Source organism: Mustela nigripes, chromosome 5, assembly GCF_022355385.1.
Source record: "Mustela nigripes isolate SB6536 chromosome 5, MUSNIG.SB6536, whole genome shotgun sequence".
NCBI lineage: Eukaryota > Metazoa > Chordata > Mammalia > Carnivora > Mustelidae > Mustela > Mustela nigripes.
The window spans coordinates 129,828,604-129,842,409 of NC_081561.1; the positions used below are offsets into that span (position 1 = coordinate 129,828,604).

Genomic DNA, 13,806 nt, shown 5'->3' on the forward strand with positions numbered 1-13,806 from the left:
AAATGGGAACACGAGGAAATAAAATCCATTTCATAAAGTCCATTTCAAGACAAATGTTTTTCATGGAAAATTCAGTCAATCTAGACCAGCAACGGGCCAAGGCCCCACCAAAGTGCTTGTCAAATAGAAGTCACTCAATAAACAATTTTTGATTTGAAAAAAATATGAATGTGTGCATAAAACATCTTCTCTATCAGTACGGGCTCATCTTAAATATGTTTTATTCAGGGACTGTGGTTTAACAAAGCTGTCAAAGGAAATGACATTTGCTGACAAGAGTATGGCACATTTTGAAGAAGTATTACTGAAACCTTCATAACATCAAAAAAATGGTCTTTTCTTAGTTCTGCACTTTCTGCCGTTTGCATTACAGTGGAAGCTCAAGCGAGGGCATTAGAAAACAGAAAAGTCCTAAGCTGGAAGACGGCAACATATAAATGAACTTGAAAATAAGGGAATACTTGGGGTGGGGGATTGCGCTTGTCTGGCTTAGTCAGTGGAGCATGTGACTCTTGAGCTGGGGTTGTGAGTTCGAGCCCCACATTGGGTGTAGAGATTATGTAAAAACAAAAACTTTAAAAAAAAAACAAAACAAAACAAGGGAATACTCACGTCATGAACTCGGTCGGTGATGTTCAGAGCCAATTCTGCCGTTTCATTGGCTTCGCTAACATAATTGGCAATATTTTCGTAGACATTTGAAGCATCCAAAGCTTTCTGTACCAGCCCATTCATATCGGAACTGTGCAAATTCCTGTTAAAGAAAACATGTGTCATTATTTCTCTCTCTCACTTTTGTGGGAAATGGGGCCATTTTTATGACTTGATTTGAGTACTTCTGGGACCCCAGGGACCTCCCTCCCGTTCTTCAAAGCCACCAGGCTTGGTGAAGTTTTCCCAAGCTGCTTCTCCTGGGAGCACAAGTTCTTTGCTCTCTTCTGCCTTTACCCCATTTTGGCTCACAGAAGCCGTTTGCCAGGCAGTGGCTACAGGAAAAGGGACTGATTTAAAAACAGGCCTCTGCACCTCTTCAAGCAAGAGTTTATGTGGTGGGGGTCAGGCCCAGGAACGAACACAGGGTCCTTCCCCACCTACTCACCCAGATCATCATTGTTATTTTCTTTCCATCAAAGAAACCAAGGCTCAGCATGGTGTTAGGTATGAGTAGGTTTCACTCTATTTATTCAACCTTTTGTTCACTTTATAAAACATTGTATTTTCCCTTAAGAAGGGGAATGATACATATTGGGCATCTATGTGCTGATTCTGAGCTAGTTTTGCGGTATATGATATGTCTTTAATTCTTACCACACCCATGAAGTAGCCATTTTTATTCCCTTTTCATAGAGGGAAACAGGGCACATGTTGTTATGGTTTGTCTCACTCTTGGGGCCCAGCGGCTTCCTTAAAGTGCAAAGCCCTACTCATTTCCACCTTTGCCCTATACACCATGTTCTCTGCCTTTACCCCATTCTGGCCTCTGTAAGGTTCATCCACTATTTACTGGGTACCCATCATGCACTGGGCATTCTCACATAATGCCTATATGCCTCAGAGGACTGATGTGAGGTACAATAGAGATAAACTAGGTGACATGTTTGGTCCCACGCCTGTCATCCAATAAACATCAGGATTTATTATTGTCTCTAAACTATTTCCTGAATTGGAACTTCAAATTCTAAGTGTATTCATAAAATAATTCACTTTTTTGACGCCTACTTCTTCCTCTCTAACATAAATATCCTGTCACTGTTGCATCTCATCCTGAATCCTTTGCCTCAATTTTACTCAGTTTTAAATACACCAGTTGCATATTTTCTTCTCAGTCTGATGACTACTATCACTTGATTCGTCAGTAACTTCCAGAAGATTCTCTGTGACACAGTATGTGACATTGAGGATCCCACACTGGGTCATTTCTTCCAATTTCCCTGACCTATTGAACTCTATTGATTCTCAGTTTCCTCCATCAAGTTTCAGTTTCAGTGTGCTCTCTTAGGCTCAGAACAACTTCTCTGTATTTCCCTGGCTACTTTCTTCTCTTTGGTTCTAGTTCACAATCATTAGGCTCCTTTGTGGGAGAGCTGACTTATCCCTTAGGTATAAGAGGGGCCCATAAAGAATTTTTTTCATTTTCATTTTTTTTTTTTAACTTAGAAGAACAATGAGGATACTAGTAACGATTACATTAGTCTTTATAACAATGCTATTATGACATGTAATTTTAAATTTTTTTTCTGGAGGAAAAGGCCCACAGAGGCAAAAGTACCTAGGGTCAAGGAAAGCCATAATGCAATTCTGCTCTACTGAGGTAATTCTAATTCACATACTTTCTACTTCTTCCTACCCACAAGCCCTTGTTTTCAGAAATGACACAGAGAGGAAAATCTGAGGAAATTTTAAAAGGGATACAAAGAATAAAATGTTACAAATATTCATTAATATTTTAAAATTTGTTTGCTAATGTTAAAATGCAAGAAATGATTAAGAGAGTCTTTAATGTTGTTTTCATTATGAGGCATAAAAGAGGTACTGCATCAATACATAAAATAAAAATGTGTTTTTGAAATGGAAGTTTCTTGATGAATTATATTTATCTCTGTTTTATGCACAAGAAGCAAATCACCGGGTCACCAGATAGAAGAGGAAGAATGTTCAGATTTTGAGGGAAAGACATCTATGAATTTCAATGCTTCCCTGAATATACCTAGTCCGAAATATCCTACATGCAAAAGGGACTTCAGGGTGATTGATATTTCTGAACAATTCTTCATATATAGCATGGGTAACTTTCTTAGAATTATGCTAGAACACTGTGCATTTAGTGAAGGTATGTGTTGGGATCCCAACCAACAGGAAGATTCACTAAGAGGACAAAAAAACAGTGAAGAGAGACACAAGAGAGATCTCAGAAACAATATTATTTCGATACAGTATATTGTCTGAATCATATTTTATCTAAGCTTCATTTTATTGGTTTGATCAAAAGCAAATTGCCTGGATTATATCCACTAGATGGATATAATGCCATCTCGGACACCAAGATTTTACATAACATCTATTTTTCTCTGTCTGTCTCCTCTCTTCCTTTCAATTCTCAGAAAATTTGCAGGGATATTTGAGAATTTTGACAACCAGGAATAAAAAGGTAGTTTAAGTCTGAACAAGAGTTATTATTGGTTCTTATTTTATTCATGACCTTTACTGATCCTTTTTCCTAATTGCCAGGTTTGTAGTCTTTCTCTATAATTATCTCATCATTTACCTATCATTTCAAGGTCATGAATTCAATTCCAATCTTTCAGTACATTTCAATTAACATTAATTGAATGCCCAAAGGGTGTGTGACTCTCTTCTAGACGCTGTGAAGTAAATTGTCAATTGATTTTCTCTTAATCAGGTGTTGAAATCAAACATTTCCTGCTGAGCACCATAGAGTGTCTATGAGAATTTACCAGAAGTCAATTGTATTGCCAACTTCCAACCAACTTTACTTAAGACCCTTGGGTGTAAAAAGCTAATGCTGTATGTGAAATAAATATGTGATGGTGGTAGAATTAGACCTTGTAGAGGGATCTCATTTACTTAATCATTTTTTAAAAGATTTACTTATTTATTATTTGAGAAAGAGAGAGCTGAGGGACAGGAGGAGAGGGTGAGAAGGAATGTCAAGAATCTCAAGCAGACTCTACACTGAGCACAGAGCCAGACACGAGGCTCAGTCTCATGACCCTGAGATCATGACATGAGCCAAAAATCAAGAGTCAGTTGCTTAACTGACAGAGCCACCCAGGTGCCCTTACTTGATAATATTTTGTGCAGCATTAGGCCCCTAACCAAAATGTCTTAGGTCACCCTATTAATAATTATGGAGCAGAACCACCCCCTCTGCAACACAGGTCTCTAATCTGACAGATTTTTTTTTTTTTTAACCAAAAAACTCTCCCCAAAACAATGGCAATAAACAATGACTGGCTGGCTCTCAGACTGACCAACCAAGCAACATACAAATGAACAAACAAACCCAACCCAAATCCCAACCTCCTAACCTGTAACTCGGGTACATGGAATTGAATAAAAATGAGTTATTCAGCTTACATAGATATTTGCATTTCTAAAACCAGGATATTACCTGCTCAATTCATCAGCCTCTTGTTGAAGGTTCTGTGCATGGTCAACAGCCTCTCGGACTAAATCATGACTAAGATTACTTAGGTTGGACAGTTTTCCTTGTAGTTCATTTTTGGCTCCATCTATTTCCGCATAAATCCCTGAAGCATTCTAAAGAAAATATTTTAAAAAGTGAATTGAATATAGAATAACTTAAAATCTTCTCCCCAGGGAGCACCAGAAGATAATCTCTAGTCTTCCTTATTATGAGGTTCGGTACATTTTAGGTCAGGTATACAGCAGTCTGAAGTACTTTAAGTAGACTTTTATCTATTTCTCTTGCATCCTCAAAAACTCCTTTCCTACTGATTGCTTCCCTAGCTTTCAGACATGCTCTGCCTTCTCCAACCTGAAAACAAAACAAAACAAGCTCAACAAAAAACCTCCTTTACCCACACATCTCTCCAGTGTTATTACCTTACTTTTCTTTCCCTCCATAGCAATATAGAGCCAAAAAAGTGTTTATGTTAGCTGTCTATTCCCTTGCTTTTTAATTCACTCTTTGACCCACTCCAGTCTATTTTTTATTTTACTACTCCAACAAAGCAGAAATTCAAACTAATGATATTTCAGTTACCGAATCTAATAAGCATCATTCATTTTCCCCAGTCACTCAAGTAGTGAGTCTAAACATTGTCACCATTCTTAAGCCAATCATATTTCCTTCCTCCATCACTGTCTGATTCTAAATAGATCACTGTATTTTTTTCCCTTTTCTTTCTTTCTTTTTTTTAATTTAGGAGATATCAACTAACTGTAGCAGGAATCATTTTTTTCTATACTCCTGAAGTTTCCTCCATATAAAGGGAGCTCAACTGATGAAACCTCAGACCTCTCCACCTCTTTCTTCACTCTGCTCCTGAGAGAGGAACTGGTTTATTTGATTGGTAAATTTGGGGGGAATAACTATGTAGGCTCTATTCAATTCTACCTTCTGCCTCTTGGTCGCAAGCTGCCAGCAGAAAGCCTGAGTTTTCCTGTGTTTGTCTCTAATGAAAGCTGTTCTAGGCAGAAACCCTATAGGAACCTTGCAATGTTGTCTACCTGAGTGGGCAGCTGTGCCTAATTCTGGAATTGAATATTAGCAACCCCACTTGGCTAAGAGATCTAAAACCATGCCCTCATCTTAACTGCATCAGGAATGAAGGTTATAGTCTTGGACTTTATATTTACTATTTTATTTATTTTTCAACTTGTTTAGAACTTGGGAGCTGAAAGGGGCTACTATTCTCACAGACTCCAATACTAACAAAGAAGAGTTGCAAACAACTCTTTGCCACCATCCTCCAGCTCTTTCCCTCCACCAAAAATCCCCTATACACTTATTTATAGCACAACTTTATGTACGTCTTCCTCATACTTTAAGAGGAAAAGCGTTCCTTTTCTGTATAAGGCATGCTGCCCTGTTTTCTATTCTTCTTGCTCCCTAGCTACGGACTCCCATTTCAGATGTAAACATGCCCAGTTAACCTCTCCCATTAAAAACAAACAAATAAAACCTATTCCTTGACTCTAGCTTCCCCTCTAGCTTCTTTTCTTTGTTGATGCAGTGCATTCCACAAAAAATGGTTCTTGCCAAGATCTCCAGTGTCAGACACCAAGTTGCCAGATCCATTTGACCCACTTTTCCTGTCTTTAGTTACTGGATTTATCTGGTTTGTGACAGTGTTGGTCACTGCCTTTGTCTTAAAAATCTCTTTCCCTAGCTTCTGTGACATTGCTCTCTCCTGGGTCTCCTGTTTCACTGTCCAGGAAGGAGACTGTAAAAGTTGGTGTTGCTCAGACTTGAGTTAGCGCTTCCCTTTCTGAATAATCTAACTCCTCTCTCCCAGCCCAGACTTTAAATCTTTCAGCTGACTCCGAACCCTCCTACAGGAGTGGTGATCTTTCTTTTAAACAAATATGATCATGTTATTTTCCCTCTCAAAATCAACCAATTGCTATCCAGGAACAAATCTGATTACTCAGGTGGCTTCACCAACTAAATATAACTTTTTAAAAAATATTGTTCCCCAGATGACCTACCAAATGGCTAGAAACTTAATACTATCTCCATAGAAATAAACCCTCTGTGCTAGGAACTATGCTACATTCTGGGAATACAATTATCATATGGTTTCACTTGCTTGTGGAGCATAAGGAATAACATGGAGGACACTGGGAGAAGGAGAGGAGAAGGGAGTTGTGGGAAATCAGACAGGGAGACGAACCATGAGAGACTGTGGACTCTGAGAAACAAAGCAAGGGTTTTGGAGGAGAGGGAAGTGGGGTTTGTGTGAGCCTGGTGGTGGGTATTAAAGAGGGCATGTATTGCATAGAACACTGGGTGTGATGCATTAACAATGAATCTTGGAACACTGAAAAAATAAAATTAAGTTAAAAAAATAGACACAGTTCTTGCCTTCTACAATCATGTAGTCTTGGGGTGGAATAACCAGGTAAAATGATTATACTGGAAGTATGAAATTTGGAGATATGAATTGTGGGATCATGCATATGATTGTTCTTTAAAGCCATGAGATTCAATGGGATCAACTATGGAGAAAGTTTAAGTACCAAAGAGGGCCTAGGACTGAGAACTGAGCTAGTCATTATACCAGAGTAAGGATGGACAGAGTTCTGGGCCAAAAATCACTTGAGGCCTATTTTTATATAGCTTCTAGCTAAGAATATTATTTACATTTTAAAAGAGTATTACTTTTTTGTATGAAAACAAACAAACAAGCAAAAAAAAAAAAAAAGAAAGAAAATGAGAGCGTGAGAGCATGGTTATATGTGGCCACAGAACCTAAAATATTTACTACAATATATACTACACAGAGGATGTGTAGAGGTGAAAACATGGCCAATTAAGTGGGAGGAGGACCAGGTGAGTGGGATATTGGAGGAGCCAGGATGAAAGCTCTGAGTGTTTATATAAGGAGGAAACTTTAATCAGCAGGGAGAGGAAGAGGCAACCACAGTTTCAGCTATGTTGAGTTCATTGGTGAACTGGATAACGGTCTCAGTGGAGGGGCATGAAATCCCATTTGGAGTGGTTGAGTACAATAGACACCAGGGGGCTGGAGGGTGGGAATGACGATGGTCAATGATTCTTGAGGTGTTTTGTTGTGAAGCTGAGCAGAGTAGAGTAATGGGGCAGAGATTACAGGAGATGTAGGCAAGCTCTTTCCTTTTTTAAAGGACAGGGAATAAGTTACAGAATGTTAACATTTTCGTAGTAATGGAACAAGAGAGAATAACAATTGGATAACACAGAAGAGAGAGGGAATACTTTGGGGAGTATTGAGCCGAGAAAGGATTGGATTCAGAGCATAGGCGGGGAGATGGGACTTTGAGAGGAAAAGGGACACTTCATTAATTATATGAGGAAGGGAGGTACAAGGGTAAATACAGATGTAGGTGGACTGGTAGAACTGGGGAGGAAAGATTAGGGAAGTTTCTTCTCTTTGCTTTTATATTTCAGTGCAGCATGAAGCAAATTCACCAAACAGACTGACAAAAGAGGAGGTAGGCTGTTCATTATGTTGACTTCTCTCTGGTATGGCCAGAGAGGATACTTGGGGGTACTTGGGTTTACTAAGATATGGGAATAGAATTCTCATGTGAGTACAGTAGGGGGCAGAGGTGGGTATACAAGTTAAGGGTGTTTGAAAATAATGATTATATAATAGTCCCTCTTATCTATGGGGGAGACATTATAAAACCTTTAATGGGTACCTGAAACTGTGGATGGTACCAAACTATATATATTAGGGTTTTCCTATGCATGCAAACCTATGATAAAGTTTAATTTATGAATTAGGCTCAGTAAGAGCTTAACCACAATAACTAATAATGAAATAGAACAGTTATAATAATATACTGTAATAAAAGTTATGAGAATGAGGTCTCTCTTTCAAAATATCTTCTTTTAATTAACGTATAATGTATTATTTGCTTCAGGGGTACTGGTCTGTGTATCATTAGTCTTACACAATTCACAGCACTCACCGTAGCACATACCCTCCCCAATGTCCATAGCCCAGCCATCCTATCCCTATCCTCCACCTGCCAGTGGCCTTCAGTTTGTTTCCTGAGATTAAGAATCTCTTATGGTTTGTTTCCCTCCTCAATCCCATCTTGTTTCATTTTTTCCCCTCCCTTCTCTCCATGACCTCCTCGCTTCTCGAATTCCTCATATCAGAAAAATCATATGATAATAGTCTTTCTCTGATTGACTTATTTCGCTTAGCGTAATACCCTCTAGTTCCAACCATTTAATTGCAAATGGCAGGATTTTGTGGGTTTTTTTTATGGCTGAATAGTAAATGTGTGTATATTTATATTTATATTTATATTTATATTTATATTTATATTTCCTTGATGCCCAGTGATGTTAAGCACATTTTGGTGTCTGTTGGCCACTGTATGTCTCCTTTGGAGAAATGTCTGTTCATGTCTTCTGCTCATTTCTTGATTGGTTTATTTGTTCTTTGGGTGTTAAGTTTGATAAGTTCTTTATAGATTTTGGATACTAGCCCTTTATCTGATATGTCATTTGCAAATATCTTCTCCCATTTTGTTGGCTGTCTTTTGGTTTTGTTGACTGTTCCTTTGCTGTGCAAAAGCTTTTGATCTTTATGAAGTCCCAACAGTTCATTTTTGCCCTTGCTTCCCTTGCTTTTGGTGATGTTTCTAGGAAGAACTTGCTGTGGCTGAGGTCTAAGAGGATGCTGCTTGTGTTCTCCTCAAGGATTTTGATGGATTCCTGTGTCACATTGAGGTGTTTCATCCATTTTGTGTGTGGTATAAGAAAATGGTCCAGTTTCATTCTTCTGCATGTGGCTGTCCAATTTTCCTAACACTGTTTGTTGAAAAGGCTGTCTTTTTTCCATTGGACATCCTTTCCTGCTTTGTTGAAGATTAGTTGACCATAGAGTTGAGGGTCCATTTCTGGGCTCTCTATTCTGTCCTAACAGTTTTGGAGTGGAGTCTTTGGGTTTTCCACATAAAGTATCATATCATCTGCAAAGAGTGAGAGTTTGACTTCTTTGCTGATTCAGATGTCTTTTATTTCTTTTTGTTGCCTGATTGCTGAGGCTAGGACTTCTAGTACTATGTTGAATAGCAGTGGTGATAGTGGACAGCCCTGCCATGTTCCTGACCTTAGGGGAAAAGCTCTTAGTTTTTCCCCATTCAGAATGATATTCACTATGGGTTTTTCACAGATGGCTTTTATGATATTGAGGTATGTCCCCTCTATCCCTACACTGTGAAGAGTTTTGATCAAGAAAGGATGCTGTCGTTTGTCAAATGCTTTTTCAGCATCTATTGAGAGTATCATATGGTTCTTGTTCTTTGTTTTGTTAATGTATTGCATTACATTGATTGGCTTGCAGATGTTGAACCAACCTTGCAGCTCAGGAGTAAATCCCACTTGGTCCTGGTGAATAATCCTTTTAATGTACTGTAGGATCCTATTGGCTAGTATTTTCGTGAGAATTTTTACATCCATGTTCATCAAGGATATTGGACTGTAATTCTCCTTTTTGATGGGGTGCTTGTCTGGTTTTGGAATCAAGGTAATACTGGCCTCATAAAATGAGTTTGGAAGCTTTCCTTCCATTTCCATTTTTTTTTTTTTTTTTTTTTTGGAACAGTTTCAGGAGAATAGGTATTTATTCTTCTTTAAATGTTTGGTAGAATTCCCCTGGGAAATCATCTGACCCTGTACTCTTATTTGTTGGGATTTTTGATGACTGCTTCAATCTCCTTACTGGTTATGGGTCTGTTCAGAATTTCTATTTCTTCCTGGTTCAGTTTTGGTAGTTTATATGCACCCATTTCTTCCAGATTGTCAAATTTGCTGGCGTATAGTTGCTTATAATATGTTCTTATAATTGTTTGTACTTCTTTGGTGTTGGTTGTGATCTCCCCTCTTTCATTCATGATTTTATTAATTTGGATCCTTTCTCCTTTCTTTTTGATAAGTCTGGCCAGGAGTTTATCAATCTTATTAATTCTTTCAAAGAATCAGCTCCAAGTTTTGTTGATTTGTTCTATTGTTCTTTTGGTTTCTATTTCACTGGTTTCTGCTCTGATATTTATTATTTCTCTTCTCCTGCTGGGTTTAGGCTTTATTTTTTGTTCTTTCTCCAGTTCCTTTAGGTTTAGGGTTAGGTTGTGTACTTGAGACCTTTCTTGTTTCCTGAAAAAGGCTTGCATTGCTATGTACTTTCCTCTCAGGACCAGCTTTGCTGTGTCCCAAAGATTTTGAACAATTGTATTTTCATTTTCATTTGTTTCCATGAATTTTAAATTTCTCCTTTAACTTCCTGGTTGACCCATTCATTCTTTAGTAGGATGCTCTTTAGTAGCCATGTATTTGAGTTCTTTCCAACTTTCCTCTTGTGGCGGAGTTCTAGTTTCAAAGCACCGTGGTCTGAAAATATGCAAGGAATGATTCCAGTCTTTTGGTACTGGTTGAGACCTGATTTGTGACCCAGGATGTGATCTATTCATGTGCACTAGAGAAGAATGTGTACTCTATTGCTTTGGGATGGAATGTTCCCAATATATTTGTAATGTTCATCTGGTCCAGCATGTGATTTAAAGTCTTTATTTCCTTGTTGATCTTTTGTTTAGATGATCTGTCTATTTCAGTGAAGGGGGGTGTTGAAGTCCCCTACTATTATGGTATTATTTTCAATGTGGTTTTTTTTTTTTTTTTATTTTGTGTTTAATTGGTTTGTATAATTGGCTGTTCCCATGTTAGGACATAGATATTTAAAACTGTTAGATCTTCTTGTTGGACAGACCCTTTGAGTATGATATACTGTCCTTTCTCATCTCTTATTATAGTTTTTGGCTTAAAATCTCACTTACCTCATATAAAGATTGTCACTACAGCTTTCTTTTGATGTTCATTAGCATGGTAAATTGTTTTCCACGCCCTCACTTTAAATCTGGAGGTGTCTTTGGGTCTGAAATGAGTTTCTTGCAGACAGCATATCAATGGTCTTGTTTTTTCTATCCATTCTGATATCCTGTGTCTTTAAATTGGGGGGAATTTAGTCCATTTACATTCAGTTTAACTATTGAGAGATATGAATTTAGTGCTGTTGTGTTGCCTGTAAGGTGAATGTTCCTGTATATTGTCCCTGTTCCTTTCTGGTCTGTTACTTTTGGGCTCTCTCTTTGCTTAGAAGACTCTTTCAATATTTCCTGCAGGGTTGATTTGATACTTACAAATTCTTTTAGTTTTATTTTTCCTGGAAGCTTTTTTAATCTCCTTCTATTTTTACTGACAGTCTAGCTGGATATAGTATTCTTGGCTGCATATTTTTCTCATTTAGTGCTCTGAATATATCATGCCAGTCCTTTCTGGCCTTCCAGGTCTCTGTGGATAAGTCTGCTGCCAATCTAATATTTCTACCATTGTATGTTAAAGACCTCTTGTCCCAAGCTGCTTTCAGGATTTTCTCTTTCTCACTAAGACTTGTAAGTTTTACTATTAGATAGATGATGGGGTATTGAAGGGCTTTGGGAGAGTTTTCTGTGCCTCCTGGATTTTGATGCTTGTTCCCTTTGCCAAATTAGGGAAATTCTCTGCTATAATTTGCTTCAATATACCTTCTGCCCCTCTCTTTCTTCTTCTTCTGGGATCCCAATTATTCTAATACTGTTTCATATTATGGTATCACTTATCTCTCAAATTCTCCCCTCGTGGTCCAATAGCTGTTTATCTCTCTTTTTCTCAGCTTCTTTATTCTCATTTGGTCTTCTATATCACTAATTCTCTCTTCTGCCTCATTTATCCTAGCAGTAAGAGCCTCCATTTTTGATTGCACTTCATTAATACCTTTTTTTAATTTCAACTTGGTTAGATTTTAGTTCTTTTATTTCTCCAGAAAGGGATTTTATTTCTCCAGAAAGCAATTCTCTAGTATCTTCCATGCTTTTTTCGAGCCCAACTAGCACCTTGATAATTGGCATTCTGAACTTTAGTTCAGACATCTTACTAATGTCCATAATGATTAGGTTTCTAGCCATCAGTACTGCCTCTTTTTCTTTTCTTTTTTTTTTTTTTGAGGTGAGTTTTTTTTTTGCTTTGCCATTTTATGTAGATAAGAATAGATTAATGAGAGAACAAAATACTAAAAGGGTATCAATGACCCCAGAAAAATATACACAAACCAAATTGGAAGAGACCCAAAACCAGGGGGAGAAGAAAGAAGAAAGAAAAAAAGAATTATACATATACTAGATATATTAGACTGGTGAATAGAATAGAATAGAATAGAAGCACACACTTGATTTTGGGTGTATTTTGGTCTGTTAGAAGAAACTGTCTCCCAAAATTTTAAAGAAATAAAAACCATATATATATATATATATATATATACACACACACACACACACAAAATGAAGGTAAACATGATGAAGAGATGGAATATGACTGCAAAAATGAAAATTTAAAAAAAGTTTAAAAAAGGAATTGATAAGACAAGAAATTGGTTGAAGAAAGAAAAACAAAAGAAAAAAAAAGAGGAAAGAACGTGATCAGGCTGGAGACTAGAACAAAGCCATGTGTTAGATTTAGGGCATATTTTGATCTGTTAGAAGAAACTGTATCCCAAAATTTTAAAGAAGGAGAAACCTATATGTATATAAAAAATAAGGTTAAATACAATGAAGGGATAGAATATGACTATAACAATGAAAATTAGAAAAGATTTTTTTAAAAAAGGTATTGTTAAGATAAAATAGTTAAAAGAAAGGTTAAAATAGGAAAGAGGAAAAATTAAAAAAATAGAATAAGAAAAAAATTTTTTCAAGTTAAAAAAAATTAACTTGAAAGACTAAAGAATTGTGGGGAAAACACCATGAATTCTATGTGTTGCATTCCCCTAGCTCTGGAGTTCTGCAGTTCTCACTTACTGGTCAATTCATTCTTGGCTGGATGTTCTTGCTAATATTTTGGCGGAGGGGCCTGTTGCAGTGATTCCCAATTGTCTTTGCCCAAGGTGGAATTGCACTGTCCTTGCCAGCAGCCAGGCTAAGTAATCTTCTCAGTTTTGCTTTTGGTAGCTTTTGTTCCTTGAACACTTTCTGTACTGCTTTGGAGGATGGGAGGATGGTGGCCCCCCAATCTCTGGCCCTGTAGGAGCTGAGAGCTCAGGGCCCCTCCTCCTCAGTATGCCCTCAGAGAAAAGCAGTCCGTCACTCTTGTCTCCCTGGTCTCTGGCCATGCTCTGTGTTCATCCAGCCTGTGACCAAGAGTCTCTATCTCTGGTGCAGAGAGATTGAAACAATGCCCAGCCCCATTCCGAGTCTCCAAACCCAGCAGATTACTGCAGCATGCTCCTGTGCCACTCCTCCCAGAGGAGGAAGGAAGGGGTCTCTCTGGATCTGCAGCTTATGGGGTCCCTGATCGAAGAGGAGTAACCTAACTGTGCCTCAGTCACAGTTTAAGGTAACCCTGAGCTGAGAGCCCGCTCTTCGGCTCCATCTCTGCAGCCGGTTTCCCCACTATGATACTTGGGAGCTCTGCCACACTTAGGGACCCCTCAGGATCTCATGGGTTCTGAGACCACACTGTCCCTGTGAGGGCTCCACCCCTGTCTAGCCTCTGGAGTGATGTCCCTCAGTGGA

General features: G+C 38.1%; 1 protein-coding gene across 2 annotated transcripts in view; it reads right to left on the minus strand.

Moving 5' to 3' along the window:
- The window catches only part of LAMA4 (laminin subunit alpha 4), a 146,901-nt gene that overhangs the window by 46,530 nt on the left and 86,565 nt on the right, over window positions 1-13,806 (minus strand). For both annotated transcript variants that reach the window (XM_059401233.1, XM_059401234.1), the window contains exons 13-14: window positions 4,133-4,281; window positions 613-754 (exon numbers count right to left, since the gene is read on the minus strand). In XM_059401233.1, the coding sequence (XP_059257216.1) occupies window positions 613-754; window positions 4,133-4,281 (291 nt within the window). The remainder of the gene's footprint in view (window positions 1-612; window positions 755-4,132; window positions 4,282-13,806) is intronic.